We start from the raw sequence: 16,765 nt of genomic DNA, 5'->3' as shown, positions 1-16,765 counted from the left end.
CCATGGCTGAAAAGCTCAATAATCTCTATCATTTGATATCAAATAAAATAAAATTATCATGATGTATACATTATGATTATTTAATGAGTAATTAGTGTGTTGAAATTGTCAAGCTGATATTTAGAATTGTTTATAATTGAATTGTTTCTTTGTCAAAATTAATATTAAGTATATTTATATGTTTATAAGTTTATCTATTTTCTCTTAGATCAATTATGCTCATATAGCAATAGAATCATACTCATATAGACATGTTATTTTCATTTTGTAATTTAGATCTTCTTAGTCATTATTTAGTTCACTTAAACCTTTTCCGATTATGCTAACTGAAGTTTTGTTTCTTTTAGGTACTTCATTACAAAGATCTGTATTACATGTATTGTTTATTTTTGACCATGAGGAAGTGGATTTCTTTATTGGGAAACATATAGCGTGACAAATTATTGTTCATATATTTAATAATTCTTTTTGATTAATGAGATTCATATATATAAATGTGTATATTGAATTCTTTATTCAAATAATTATTTTTGATTTTTACGTGATTATTTATTGTTCTTTATTCAAATAATCTCACCTAATAACTAATAATGTTTTTTCTTTAATTTTTTATTGTATCACTTTCAAATAACATAGAAAAAAACTAGCATAAAATTTAGTATACGTGCCTCGCACGTAGTTTTTGCTAGTATATATATGTATATGAATATATATATATATATGAACTGAATGAATAAACAAGTATATATGTATGAAAATATATATGTATATATATAATTGGGATTGAATGAATATGAATATATAAATATATACACAAACGAAAATAAATATATATATCAACACTGAATTAAATATATATATATATAAACACACTGTATATACGAGTATATATATATATGAAACTCAAACTAAAATCAAGGCAGAGATAAAAACCGCTCTGATACCAACTGTTAGACATTTATATATATAAACTGAAATGTATATGTTTAAGTATTAAGTGCGGAATTAATCAAACATATATACACTATGAATAAGGATCGAAATACCTCCAGCCATTGAATCTTGAGCTTCAAACCCACATAAGCTTTGATCTGCAAAGGAAATTGACTACCATGGGTAATCGGGCTTCCTCGCTCTCTCAACTCTCTTTAGATGGAATTTCTTTGTTATGAACGAATGAGTGAGGAGCTCGGGGACCGAGACCCTATATTTATAGGTGAGATACTCCATCGGTATACGTGCCACATTAATTGTCAGAATATTTTGACAATTAATTCAGGAAATCAAATCAGGTAATGAATATAGAAATCTGACCATATATAGAATATTACGTAATTGATTCTGTCCAGATTCAATGAATATAAAATATTCATTTATCAGAATCAATAATATTATTTTATTTCCTTAATTAGAAATATTCTAATATAGAATTGTACCCTGGCCATACAGTTACTTTAGATTTTGAAGGCATTGTTGCATTGAATCCTTGTTCAAAAAGATATCGTTTCATTGATTTACATGCATGTTAGAGTGGTTCGGGAGAGAATGATGATGGTGCAATTCTTTTGGTACAGTAAAAAACATGTTTTCAAATTATGGGAATGATATATGATAAGGTGTATAATTAGAGTTTAGTTCATAATTAATTACAGTTGAATGAAGATGAGGCTAAAATGTGATAAATTAAGGAGCTATACTATGTTGGGTCTCCATCCTGATGATGGAGATGTGTTATTTTTCAACATGTATATGCACAAAATGAGTAATACTAATGTAAAACTTGTGTCTCTTCTTCATCCTTACTAAAAATAAATTTATGATCAAGTAATTATTTTAACAAATAAAATGTTGACATTAATTTTTGGTTAGGATTAATGGTACGTTTCTTTTCCTCTTTTGCATGTTTAATTACTTAAATAAAATAGAAAAGAAGATAAAACCAATAATTACTAGATTAATTAAGTAACAAAGTAACAATGATTTAATAATATTATAAGATTGTATGTAGTCATAGTCAAACTCAATAGTATTATTCCTTTCCTTTCCCTTCACATGATAATATAATGAATTCCTCTGCCAAAAAAACAAACCAATATATTTATCAGAATCAACACAACATATATGTATAAATGCCAAATAATAATAATAATATAGTCCATTAAGATATAAATATGAATATGATGAAATATATGACCAATATTAATAATAGTAATAAAAAAATTACCTTACAACAAACTTTGGATATACATATAATTATGCTTCATCATCATCATCATCATCATCCTATATACTCAATTATTAAACAAACCAAAGTCATATTAATATTAATTATATAATAAAGAAAAAGGTATTAAAATAAATGAGTGAAGTAGGTACGTACCATTTGATGAGCAAATAAGTGTGGTAATCCCAAATTGAAATGTTTTGCCAAGGTTGCATTAACATCATCTCTTTCCACACGAATTATTTCTTCATCAACCTTAATTGTGTTCAATAATGATGCAGAGGTGTTTACGATCCCATCTGAAAATCTCCCCATCCTAGAACACCTGTAGATATATAATTCTTCCAAATTTGGGAAACTCAAAATAACTTTATTTCCTGAGTAGAAGCTTTGGAGACTGGGTAAATTTTGAAGTTCTAGTTGCTTCAAATTTTGCAAAACAATTAGGGAGTCTTTTTCTTCTTCCTCTTCTTCATTACCATTATGATTAATAATAATCTCCTTCATTTCATCACAATCTGTTATTACCATTCGTTGCAATTGTACAAGAGTGGTTGCTGTTGAGGAAGACAATAAATACCTCAGCCCATGGCATGTTGATACTTGTAGAGTTTTTAAGTTGGGGAAAGACATAAAGGAGGGTGCAAAGCTCTGTAATCTCATACATCCCCTAACCTTTACTCTTTTTAAATTTGGAAATAAGAGAACAATATTATTATTATTATTATGTGATGATGGTTCCACCCCAAACACATCATCAACCATATCAACATCTTTAATGAATAGTTCCTTCAAAGAAGAAGAAGGTGTAGTGTAGTTGATCAATTCACCATCACCACCACTACTTATATTTACAAAGGAGCCACACAATTTAAGTGTACGGATTGTATGATATTTGTGAAGGAATAACTTCAAATTTGGTACACTAATTGGTTCATCACGAGATCTACACTTTATTGTGGAGAGGTTAGGAAACAATATCATTGAATCACTATTACCACTCATCTCAAATATCTCCTTAATTCCTTCACTCCAATCACTCTTTAATTCCTTTAGCATAGGAAAAATTACCTACAAATCAAATCAAGCAAACACAACTAAAAAATTATATATGGGATCGATGACAACTATAAACATCAAAATAAATAATTAACTTGTCAAATTAAACAACTAAATATAAAATAAAAAATGAAAAGATATTGAGACTACTTGTTATATCATTCAAACAAAAAGAATAATTGACATATATATATATATATAAATTGCTACTTGCTATGTAATTAAAACAAAGATTAATTGATTATTACCTTATTATTATTATTAGTACATGATGATCATGTCCTTTTCTCACCCATAAACTCTTCAGTTTAGGACCAACAAAGTATTGATTATTTTGATGAAATTAAAATTAGAATAGTAATATACCTTATTATTGTGTTTGAACAGACTTTGTGTATTAGGAGTGGACACCATGCTATCCATTTCTTCACCAATAACATTATTATCAGTAGTAGTAGTAGTAGTAGTACATGATAAGGATGATGATGATGCCCTTTTATCACCCATAAACTCCTTCAGTTTAGGACAACCCAATACAATCATTTTAGACAACAATGGACATTCAATGCAATTATCTCCTTTACAAAACCTTTTAAGGTTTGGAAGACTCCAAAGATGGAGATATTCAAGTTTTTGAAATGGTATTATTGCTTCAATATTAGTGCCACCTAATGATGATGATGATGATGAATATTCCTCATCACTCACTATTACCTCTTCCATCTTCACACATTCATTTACATGTAAGCTCTCAAGTTGTACAAGGTTTCGAGCCATGGCAGATGATAACAGAGACTTCATTTTGTTACAATTCTGAACAGTCAACACTTTTAAGTTTGGAAATGAAGTCTGAAACATAAAAGAATGCTAATTAATCATTATTACTCACTCCGCCATCCATATAGCCAACAATCCCACTTTCCATGAAAGAACTAAACATATCGAACTTGACTGCCATTTCACCCGTGACAAAATTAATAACCTCACTATTCAACTTATACTAGTATCACTATTCGACTTACCTTCTTCAACTATCCTTGACTCGCACATTTCCAAGATGGTAACAACTAACAAGTTTTAGTTTATTAGTTTACTGTTTAGTTTGTTACACTTGTAAGTTGACTGGTTAGTTAATACAGTCAATTAAGTCTTAACCGACTTAGTGTTACATATATATAGTGGTAGTTGTTAATGTATCAGGTTGTTCATTCTCAATAATCAATAAGAGTTTTTCTCTTTTTTCTTCTCATCTCTTCCGCAATACATATGTTTAGATTTTGAGTTTTGATTATACACACATTAGTGGATTATATATAAATAATATTCTATATATGATGTTTGGGCTCCTAGATTTAAACACGAAAAAAAGAACAATAGTACTGCTATATATATATATACACACAATATATTAACATCACGTGTGTACGTATGTGTATTATTTGAGTTCACTATATATGTATTTCGTTCATTAACCAACTCTAATATCTTTCCCATTGTCATTTTTGAATATAAAGTTTCAGTTAAAACTATTATAAAAGAAATAATATACACTCAACTAATTATATATAAATAAATTAGAGTTATTACCTTTTCAGCACTAGAAAATTTTTGGAGGGATGAAAGGCCATGAAGGTGAAGAAATTCTAATTTAGGGAACAAATCAATCCTTTTCATCTGATTATGATGAGTAGTTTCTTCTTCTCCAGGTTGATCCACTACTCTTATTATGTCTTCCATTGCCTCACAATCTTTGACTCGTATACTCTGTAAGTTTACAAACTTTTGAGCAAGAGAGAAAGAGAATACATACTTCAAATTATCGCACCTTTCCAATTCTAAGGTTGTTAAGTTTTGCATGTAAGAACTTGATGATGATGATGATAGCATAAGTTGGTCTGGCCATAACTTTTCTATGTTGGTTCTTATCATAGTCAAATCCTCCAATTTAGGAAAAGAAACCTGCAAATATATGCACCAAACTAAGTAAAACCATAATTTCATAGCTACCAAACTATATAGCCCCCTTAATTGGAATGTGTTAAACAATAATAATTTTTTCCAGTAGAGTTTTAGTTAAATTAAATTATTTTATGGGTTTATAAAGAAGTAATATTTGTACACAAAAATATTTATTTAAAATGTTAGGTACAAAAATTAAGTAATTACCTTTTTATTGAAGAAAGGTTCTTGTGTTGATAATGTTGCTTGTTCCTCCATTGTTGAACAGTCCTTTATTAGTAGCTTTGATAGGAGTGGAAATACCATACATAATGATGAATTTGTTGCAGTACAAAATGTTTGCAAGGATGAAAGGCCAACAAGCTTAACAGATTGTAATTTAGGGAGCAAATCAATCCTTTCTATCTGATCATGATGATGATGAGTACTTTCTTCTTCTCCAGGTTGATCTACTACTCTTATTATGTCTTCCATTCCCTCACAATCTTCGACTTTTATTTTCTTGAGGTTTACAAACTTTTGAGCAACAGAGGAAGAGAATAGATACTTTAAATTATGGCAGCTTCCCACTTTTAAGCTTGTTAAGTTTTGCATGTAAAAACTTGATGTTGATGATAACATAAGCTGTTCTGGCCATAACATTTCTATGTCCATTTTCTTAATGGTTAAATCCTCCAAGTTAGGAAAACAAACCTGCAAATATATGAATTGTAATAATTGAATAAAAAGAGTATATATAAGATGACAATAATAAATCTACCCATGATTTACATATCAACAAAAACTGTATTATACAAATTAATAAATTAATCTATTGATTCCATTAAACTGCTATATATATCATTGTTTGTATATATTTTCATGAAAAGAACAAAAAATGTTCGATATGGTAGTAATAGCTAGTGACATTTATTCCATTCACTAATTATTGGTAATATGAAAAGAAGTGTACTACCAAATATATATAAAGAGATGAATTAATGTTGTACCGTTTCACTGAATAAAGGCTTCGAATGATCTGACTCCCAAACTGCCCTGTGGTTGGAGCAATAGAATTGGACCAACTTTGGTAAATACTCTAAATGCAAGGAACGTAATTGCAAAGAAGAAGAGTGATCATCATCACCATCAATGTTATGGCCAACTTCATCACCATCTTCTCTCACTATGATCTCTTCTATCATCTCACATTCTTGTACTGTAATCTGATGAAGTAGTTTGGCCACACTCAAAGGGAACAAATTCTTTAATCTACCACAACACCTCACATACACCTCTCTCAATTGATTGAAGGAGCCTATTGGGAGTTTATTATTACCACCATGACATATAATGCTTTCCAAGCTTCTTAACCCACTAAGGCGTAGTGACTCCAAAGATGGAAAGGCTTGATGATGAGTGGAATTAATGATATAATGGAACCCATCATTATTCCCAAAACTCAATTCCTTTAATCTAGGAAAACCATCTTTATGGAGGTCATGAAAAACATTGTTGACACAATTCAATCCATCTAATGATAAATATTCGGATCCTTTCATCACCAAATCCAGTCCACTCCCATATATTTGATCCAGTTGGTAGAGTTGTAGGCGCAACATCTTGCTTGAAGTTATAACTCCATACATATTGGAATTTTTAACTCCAATAGATATATTGTATCTCTCCAATTTTTCAGAAAACAAACCCTGTGGCAGAACATGTTGTCTTGGTACATATAAATGTAAAGCAGTTAGTCGTTGCAAACTCTTTATTTCAATAAGACTGCCATTTCTTACTCCACCTTCTTCATTAATAATCTCATCCCATCCTTCAAATTCATGAGGAAGATAGAGCTCTTCTATCTGTGTCAAATTTGAAATGACATTTGCCTCTATCACTCTTAGTTTATAACATTCTCGTAGATCTAGCACTTGCAAAAGCGTCAATGCTCCTATTTCTTTTGGCAACCGCTCAATGGAATGACAGTAAGACAGATCAAGAGCTTTTAAATTCTTTAACTCACCAATCACTGCTATATCTTCCAGAGAAGAATCACGCAAACGTAATGTTTGGAGATTTTGAAGAGAAGCAAAAGACGAAGGTAATGATCCTATCCATGTACGATTCATACACAAAACTTGAAGCTGCCTTGTTTGTTCAAAAAATTCATTCGGAATTGATTCCAAATAAGACCCACTAGATAGAAGAAGTAATTCTAGCATAGGACAATCCAATTTTTGAGGAAGATTATCAAAATGACCATAGTCAAGAAAAGAAATTGCTTTAGATGCTTTATGTCTTTCATGGAATACAAATTCTTCATACATAGCAGCACTAGTAATATTATTCATCATCATATGCCCATGCCCATGATCTTCCTTTGCAATTTTTATGCAAACATCTCGAATGACATCGTGCATCTTCACTTCATCACTTGTACTTGTACCATCCAACAACAGACAATGAGATTTCAGTGTATCAACCAATGAATTCACCCTGTTTCTTGCTTCACTCACTGCGTAGATGCCTTGAAGCAAGCGCCAACCCATGCTGTATCTCATCAGGTCTTCCACTTGTATTTCTTCATCTTCCTTATGTAAAGCACAGAGCAATAATAATGATTTGGCTTCCTCCTCATGACTTCCAAGAAAATCGTAACTCAACTTAATGCTCGAGTAGACTTTATCATTCACATCTGAACTCTTTAGTCGTCGTAATGCATCCTTCCATATGGCCTCCTCCTTTTTGTATTTCAAAGCATGCGCCACTGTTGCAATGGCAATTGGCAAGCCTCCACATTCATTAACAATCTCAAGTGCCAAAGCATTAATGTAATCTGTTTTAGTGTCTCCAATGATTTTTATGAACAAATTGATGGCTTCACTCGACTCTAAAGCACCAATTAAGAACACATTACTCTCCGCCACACCCATGAAGTTGCGTAAAACTTGTTGATCTCTAGAGGTTATTAGCATCCTGCACTCTTCGTGGATTCCAATAGCTTCTAGATCAAGTTCATTCCAAATATCGTCAAGGATTAATAGAATCTTGCTTTCGTCTTGCTTCAATCGCATTCGAAGAAGTTCTGCTCTCTTGCCCGTACTGTCTTTCTCTTCCAACTTCAAACCAAGCTTTTCGGCAATATGTTGTTGAATCTCTTTTATATTTGGTGTTTGAGAAACAGTTGTCATGACCACCTTACTAAACAACTTGTCTTCCTGAGCTAGTCTAGTAATTTCTTTGGCAAGCATAGTCTTGCCAATTCCACCCATTCCATGCAACCCTATCCTCTTCCTATTACCATCTCCAACAGCTGCCAATATGCTCTTCAGAATTTCCCCCCTTGAATAAAAACTCTCGTACCCTTTCGTTGGTGTTGCAGAGGAATCTTCTGGTCGACGAGGAAACGAAATCGATTTGGAATCAAATTCTTTATTCTTGGAGAGCAGTTCACGTACGTTGATTGACATCTTGTTTGCTTTCCTACTGAGTCGGTGTCGCGTCACCAAATGATGAGGGGATCCACAAGAGCACAAGGCCTTTGCATGAGTTTGGGGGTTAAGAAAAGTGGTGGCCTCTCCAGAGATTTGTTCAGCGTTCTTCTGCCATGTTTGGACATCAGCCTCGATTTCATGACAGTTATTCAGGGCTTCATTGACACGGCGTTCCATTCTTTGTGTGGCATTGTTCAAATCTTCCAATTGAGTCCGGAGTTCACTTACGTTGGTTGTGTAGCGAAACAGATAACCCAACTGCCGTCCCACTGGTGCAACTGTATAGTCAGCTATTTTGGCTCCAATTGAAATAACAAATTCCATGGTAAGTACACACAATTCCCTTCTTTCTATCTTTCTTTCTTTCTTTCTGTTATTACTTAACAAGACAAAACAACAACAACTAAGTATTATTATTGAAAGAATATATATTATGATATTGATACTTAAGAAAATGATCATAAATACAGGGCAACTGCACTCACCTGATAATGAAAGAGAAACAAGTTATGTCTTATATATATGTGAGTGATACAGAGACTGAGAGAGAAGTAAAAGCTGAAATGCAAATGATTGAAAGGGAAACAATTTAGGAGATAATCCAGGATTAGTAAAAATAACACTAACAAATTAATTCAATAGAGTAGAAATAAATGAATAAGACATAATTAAAGTTGGTACCTTTGGCTTTGGTAATTATAGATAGAGATCAGAGATTAGAGATTGCTGAAACAAACACTACTACTGCACTAAACTAGACTAGACTAGACTAGACTAGACTAGAATTTTTTTTATGGAAGAAAATAGAGTAAGTACTTTTTTTGAGATTTTCTTTTTTGTTTTAAGAGAAAGAAAATGGAATTGAAAAAGAAAGAAGAAAGGGTGAAACTGAATTCAAGTGCAGAACAGAGTGAATGTTTGATGAAAATGAAGAGGAAGGAACACACAAGTATACAGATTTTGTTTGATAAAAAAAAAGATTGGAATACATACAAACAATGATATATAATAATATATAGTTAAAAATGACCTATGATGGGTCAACAAATTAATGTGACTCTTATGTCTTTATTATAAAAATAAAAAATACGCGTGATGAATAAGTGAATAAATTAATACCAAAGTAGGTGACTAATTAAAGTGAGTCTGCCACTAATAATAATGTTGCTTTTGCTTTTAACATATATTATTTGTTTGTTATCTTTTCTAAGACTCTTCTATATATTCACTTAACTAAATACAAGATCAAATATTAAAATGAAGTTGATTTGGAAGAATAATGACTGAAATATAACATTACAAGTAATAAATAAGAGCATATAATTAGATAGAGATTGCTGAAACAAACACTACTACTATTCTAATTAATTGCAGATTAATTAATTAAAACTCTCACTTCTGGCCTGGTGGGAACCCATCATTATTCTCAAAAGTGAACAGCTTTAATCTACGAAAACCATCTTTATAGATGTCATGAAAAACATTGTTGACACACTTCAATTCATCTAATAATAAAAATTCATCACCAAATCAAGTCCACTCCCACTCCCACTCCCATATATATTTGATCCAGTTAAGAGAGTTGTAGGCACAACATCCTCCTATCTTGGAATTTTCATCTTCAATACATATTCCGTATCTCTCCAATTTTGAAGTAAACAAACCCTCTGACAAAACATGTTCACTTGGAATTGATTCCAAATGAGACGACCAGCTAGATAAAAGAAGTACTTTTAAACTATAGGACATTCCAATTCTGGAGGAAGATTACAAAAATTGTCATAATCAAGAAATGAAATTGCTTTAGAAGCTTTAGTTCTTTCATCTTCACACATAGCAATGTTTTTCATCATCCTATGGCCATGGTCTTCCTTTGCCATGTTTATGCAAACATCTCGAATGACATCATGCATCTTCACTCTACTTTTACTCCAACCATCCAACCAAAGACATTGCGATTTCACTCACTCTGTAGATGCCTTGAAGCAAGTGCCAACCCATGCTGTATCTCATCAGCTTTTCCACTTGTATCTCTTCATCTTCCTTATGTAAAGCACAAAGCAATAACAATGGTTTGGCCTCCTCCTCATGATTTCCAAGAAAACTTAATGCTCCAGTAGACTTTGTCATTCACATCTCAACTCTTTAGTGCTTCCATATGGTTTCCTCCTTTTTGTATTTCAAAGCATGTATGTGCCACTGTTGCAATGGAAATTGGTAGGCCTCCACATTCATTAACAATTTCAAGTGCCCTTATTTTGGTTCAAGCCCCACTAATATGTGATGCACCCAACACTTACTCACTCAATCATATTGTTACTATTATTACTTAATACAATACAATACATTTATGTGCCTCTCTCTGCTTTCTTTCTCATATATTCCCTTCGTTCGCACTACTGTTGATCATAATCATCACCATCATCATCATCATCATCGTCGTCGTCGTCATTGTCGTCGCTGTCGTCTTCGTCTTCGTCGTCGTCATCATCATCATCATCATCATCATCATCATCATCATCATCATCATCATCATCATCATCATCATCATCATCATCATCATCATCATCATCATCATCATCCTATATGAATGTTGAAGAAAGAATATATAAGAGCATATAAAGGCCAATATAAAAGTAAAATTTATTATTATATATAATTGTACATGTTAATTAGGTAGAATAAAGATGAAAGAACTAACCAAGTGACAAGTACTACACTACCAAAACTCCACCATATTCTATTCTATTAGAAAACATGCATACTTGTGTATTTGTAATAAACCAGTAGCAAAACATTATCAGATTTATTATTAATTATCACAGCAAAACATCGCATTGGGAGTCAAACTCATCTTCCTAATAAACAAATTAACATCACTGAAATTAATTAGAGGGATTCCATACTTAGAAAGAATGATATACATATGGATAAAAGAAGGGGTTGTTAGTAAATGAAATTACCGATTCATCCAAATTGGCCGAAATTTCCTCCAAAAACTTTGTTTGATCAGTTGTATCAAAATGACTCCCCATATTTAGTACACCATGCGAAAATCTCTTCATCTGAGGGCATTTCTTGATACATATTTCTTCCAAATTTGGAAAACTCAGGATAACTTTATTTCCTGAGTAGAAGCTTTCGAGACTTGGCAAATGCTCAAGCTCTAGTTTCTCCAAATTCTGGAAAACAATTAGGGAGTCTTCTTCTTCTTCCTCTTCTTCATTACCATTATGATTAATAATAATCTCCTTCATTTCATCACAATCTCTTATTCTCATTTTTTTCAGTTGAAGCAGACTGGCTGCTGTTGAGGAAGACAATAAATACCTCAGCTCATGGCATCTCATTACTGTCAGAGCTTCCAAGTTGTGGAACGACATAAAGGGGGCTGCAAATGTCTGTAATCTTTTACAATCCCCAACTACAACTTCTTTTAGATTTTGAAACACGATAGTATGTAATGGTTCCCCAAACACATGATCAAGCATATCAGCATAGTTAATCCATAGTTTCTCCAAACAAGTGGTACAAGTAGAAGTAGTAATATCACCGCTACCATCGTCATTCACAAAGGAGCCCCACAATGTAAGTGTACGAATTGTATGATATTTGTATAAGAATAACTTCAAATCTGGTACACCAATTGGTTCATCACCAGATGTGCAGCTCAAGTCAAGTGTATCAAGGTTGGGAAACAATACTATTGAATTACTACTCATCTCAAATATCTCCTTAATTCCTTCACTCCAATCACTTCTCAATACCTTTAGCATGGGAAAAATTACCTACAAAACAAACAAAACAAAAATTAGAAGAGGAGACTTTGTTTAGGACTCCCCACCATATTCATTTCTTAAGAACATTGTCCCACACGAATTAAATGTAAAAATATTAAGCCATATATAAGAACATAGGCTATTTTGAGATGAAACCCCATATTTTCAACATGGTATCAGCTGAGCTATATTCCTAGTGAGCTTTCAATCCAAAATATTAAGCCATATATAAAAAGATGGGCTATGGAACCCCAATATACCCAACTTAATTAGATACCTTTTCGGCGGCCAAGAAATGTTGTGTTGATGGATTAAGTTGTTTCTCTTCTTTATGGTCAATACATACTTGTCTTATTGGTACAATAGTGGGAGAGCTAACAAATGTCTTCAGTTCTGGACAGCCCCTTATAATTAGGTCCGATACAAGTGGAAATACCATACATGAATCTGTTGCACAAAATCTTTGGAGGGCTGAAAGGCCATTAAGCTCAAGAGATTCTAATTTAGGGAAAAAGCCCCTTTGTAACTGAGTTTCTTCTTCTCCAAGCTTCACTACTATGTCTTCCATTGCCTTGCACTCACTGACTTTTAATGTTCTTAGGTTTACAAACATTTGAGCAACACTAAAAGAGAACATATACCTTAGACTATTGCAACTTTCAACTACTTCTAAGCTTGTTAAGTTGTGCATGTAAGAATAACTTGATAGAGTCTTTTCTGGCCATAACTCTTTTGTATTCACTCCCTCCACAATCAAATGCTCCATGTAATTAGAAAAACAAACCTGAAAACATATTTATATTAGTTTAATAAATTTATGTTTAATATGTTAAGGTAAATTAATTAAGTAAATAATTACCTTTTCATTGAAGAGAGGTTGTGTTGATAAAACATGGTCAACAGGTACACGTGTTGGCATAGAATTAGAAGTGGCAGAGCTAATGTATGTTCTGAGTTTTGGGCAGTCTTCTATGATTAGCTCTGATAGGAGTGGAAATATCATACACGATGATGGAATTGTTGCGCTGCAAAATCTTTGGAGGCCTGAAAGCCTAACAAGCGTAACGGATTCTAATTTAGGGAACAAATCAATCCTTTCCAATATCTGATCATGATCATCATCAATACTTTCTTCTTCTCCAAGTTTCACTACTCTTATTATATCTTCTATTGCGTTACAATCTTCGACTCGTATACTCTTTAAGCTTACAAACTTTTGAGCAAGAGAGAAAGAGAACAGATACTTTAACTTATTGCACCCTTCCACTTCTAAGCTTGTTAAATTTTGCATGTAAGAAGTTGATGATGATACCATAATTTGGTCTGGCCATAACTTTTTTATGTTTAATCTCGACACAATCAACTTTTCCAACATAGAAAAGGAAAGCTGCAAATATAACAGATGTAGTAGATTCACATAAATAAACAATATAATTCGGCAAATTAAATGAAAAAGAAAGAAATAGTAGAAAGAAGTGTACCGTTTCGCTGAATAAAGCAGGGGAAGAGTGGGTGGTTGGTTTCAACTTGAAGCAATCATAGAATTGCACCAAGTTTGGTAAATTATATAATTCCAAGGAGCGTAATTGCAAAGAAGAAGAGTGATGATCAATATGAATGTTATGGCTCACAATGATCTCTTCCATCATCTCACATTTTCGTATTGTAATATGATGAATTAGTTTGGCCACACACAAAGGGAACAAATACTTTAATCTACCACAAGACCACACATCCACCCTTCTCAATTCATTGAAGAACCCTCTTGGGAGTTCATTACAACCATGACAAATAATCCTTTCCAAACTTGTCATCTGGCTAAGCCTCAATGACTGCAAACTTGGAAATCCCTCTGCACTAAGATCACCAACAACAATATTGGCGACATCAATTAATCTGTGTAATGATAAATGTTCACACCTTTTCATCAGCGATCCAAGTCCACATCCATGTATTATTTGATCCGATTGAGAGAGGTTTAGGTGCAACCACCTTGAAAATTTGTTTGTGTAAAAATCGGAGGAAAATCCACCTCCAATAGATATTAGGTATCTCTCCAATTTTTCAGTAAACAATTCCTCTCGAAAAACATGTTCACTTGATACAGATAAATATAAAACTGTAAGTCGTTGCAAACTCTTTATCTCAATAAGACTAGCATTTCTTATTCCGCCTTCTTCGATCTTATCCCATCCCTGAAATTTGTGTGGCATATAGAGCTCTTCCATCTGTGTCAAATTCGAAATGATATTTGGCTCGATCACTCTTAAATTTCTACATCCTCGCAGATCTAGCACTTGCAAACGCTGCAATGCTCCTATTTCTTTTGGCAACCGCTCTATGGATTCAGACCAGGACACATCAAGAACTTTTAAATTCTTTAGCTCTCCAATCATGGCTATGTCTTTTAGACAAGAATCGCGCAGACATAATGTTTGGAGATTTTGAAGCAAATGAAAGGATGGCGGTAGTGATTCTAGATATGTATTGTTTGAAATCAAAGCTTTAAGTTGTCTAGTTTGTTCAAAAAACTCATCTGGAATCAATTCCAAATTAGACCCGGTAGATAGAAGAAGTAATTCTAGCTGAGGACATTCTAATGTTTGAGGGAGATTATCAAAATCATCATAGTCAAGAAACGAAATTGCTTTAGATGATTTATGTCTTTCGTGGATAACAAATTCTTCATAGGAAGCAGCACTGGTAATGTTATTCATCCTCTTAATATTCTTGTGGTCATCATGATCATCATCTCCCTTTGCAATTACTATGCAAACATCACGAATCACATCGTGCATCTTCACTTCATCATTTTTATGTGTACCATCCAACAACAGAGAATGAGATTTCAATTTAACAACCAATGAATTCACTCTGTTTCTTGCTTCACTCACTGTTCTCACTCCTTGAAGCAAGTTCCAACCAATGCTGTATCTCATCAGCTCTTCCACTTTTATTTCTTCATCTTCCGCATGTAAAGCACACAGCAACAACAATGATTTGGCCTCCTCCTCATGTCTTCCGAGAAAATCATAACTCAATCTTATACTCAAGTAGACTTTGTCACGCATCTCCCCAATCCCGGTAAAGTTGGAACTCTGTAGTCGTTGCAACGCATCCTCCCACATGAACAAACTGTCCATGTTGAATTTCAAAGCATGTGCCACAGTCGAAATGGAGATTGGTAGGCCTCCACATTCATCAACAATCTTAACTGCTAGAGCATTGTAATATGCATTGTTCTCAACTTTAGTGTCTCCAATGATTTTCTTAAACAAACTTATGGCTTCACTTGACTCTAAAGCTTTAATTAAGAACACATCACTCTCAGCCATACCCATGTTGTGTAAAACATGTGCATATCTAGAGGTTACTAGAATCTTGCACCCATCATGGATTCCAATTTCTTCTAGATTGAGTTCCCTCCAAATGTCATCCAGAATTAAGAGAATCCTATTTTCCGGCTTCAGTCGTTGTTGTAGCACTTCTGCTCTTTTGCTTATGCTTTCAATTTGGCTGAAAATTGTTACATCTAGCTTTTCGGCTATATGTTGCTGAATCTCTTTTATGTTTGGTGTTTGAGAAATAGTGGTGATAACCACCGTACTAAACAACTTCTCTTCCTTAGCTTGTCTAGCGATTTCTTTGGCAAGCATAGTTTTGCCAAGTCCGCCCATTCCATGCAACCCTATCCTGCTCCTATTTGCATCTCTCACAGCACCCATTATGTTCTCCAGAATGACTCTCCTTGAATCAAAACTCTCGTACCCTTTCGTTATTGCTGCTGCTGTTGTTGTTGTTGCTATTGCTGTAGACGAACTATGTAGGTGAGGGGGATAAGAAATCGTATCGAAATTGCATTTCCCTGTGAGCACGAATACCTCCTCGATTAACAACTTCTTTGCTTTCCTACTCAACTGATGTCGAGTCACCAAATGAGGAAGGGATCCACAAGAACAAGCAGCCTTTGCATGGTCTTCGTGGTTGAGAAATGTGTCAACTTTTTCAGAGATTTGATCAAAGCTGCTCAGCCATCTCTTAACATCAGCTTCGATTTCTTGACAGTTATTCCGGGCCTCCTCAACACGATGTTGCAATCTGTCTTTGGCATCCTTCAAATCTTGAACTTGAGTTTTGAGGTTATCTACATTTCTTGTGTAGCGAAACAGATAACCCAACTGGCGACCCACAGGTGCAACTGTATACTCAGCTATTTTGGCTCCGATTGAAATAACAAATTCCATGGTAAGCAGACACAATTGCCTTCT

At 33.4% G+C, this 16,765-nt stretch overlaps 2 protein-coding genes across 2 annotated transcripts; both read right to left on the bottom strand.

Moving 5' to 3' along the window:
* Window positions 1–1,934: 1,934 nt before the first annotated feature.
* LOC115725384 (disease resistance protein At4g27190-like) lies at window positions 1,935–9,183 on the bottom strand. The gene is made up of 7 exons (XM_030654893.2): window positions 6,232–9,183; window positions 5,450–5,935; window positions 4,871–5,242; window positions 3,650–4,132; window positions 2,381–3,295; window positions 2,225–2,283; window positions 1,935–2,073 (listed from the first exon to the last, which is right to left on the bottom strand). The coding sequence occupies exons 1-6, from the start codon at window positions 9,178–9,180 to the stop codon at window positions 2,254–2,256; spliced, it is 5,235 nt and encodes a 1,744-aa protein (XP_030510753.2). The 5' UTR covers window positions 9,181–9,183; the 3' UTR covers window positions 1,935–2,073; window positions 2,225–2,253.
* Window positions 9,184–11,507: 2,324 nt separating this feature from the next.
* Window positions 11,508–16,765, bottom strand: LOC115725386 (disease resistance protein At4g27190-like). Its single transcript, XM_061117676.1, has 4 exons — window positions 13,979–16,765; window positions 13,357–13,884; window positions 12,775–13,281; window positions 11,508–12,506 (listed from the first exon to the last, which is right to left on the bottom strand). Exons 1-4 carry the CDS (start codon window positions 16,739–16,741, stop codon window positions 11,625–11,627), a joined length of 4,680 nt encoding a protein of 1,559 aa, XP_060973659.1. The 5' UTR covers window positions 16,742–16,765; the 3' UTR covers window positions 11,508–11,624.

Source organism: Cannabis sativa, chromosome 6, assembly GCF_029168945.1.
Source record: "Cannabis sativa cultivar Pink pepper isolate KNU-18-1 chromosome 6, ASM2916894v1, whole genome shotgun sequence".
NCBI classification, from domain to species: Eukaryota; Viridiplantae; Streptophyta; class Magnoliopsida; order Rosales; family Cannabaceae; genus Cannabis; species Cannabis sativa.
This window is presented reverse-complemented; position numbering and strand designations above follow the sequence as displayed.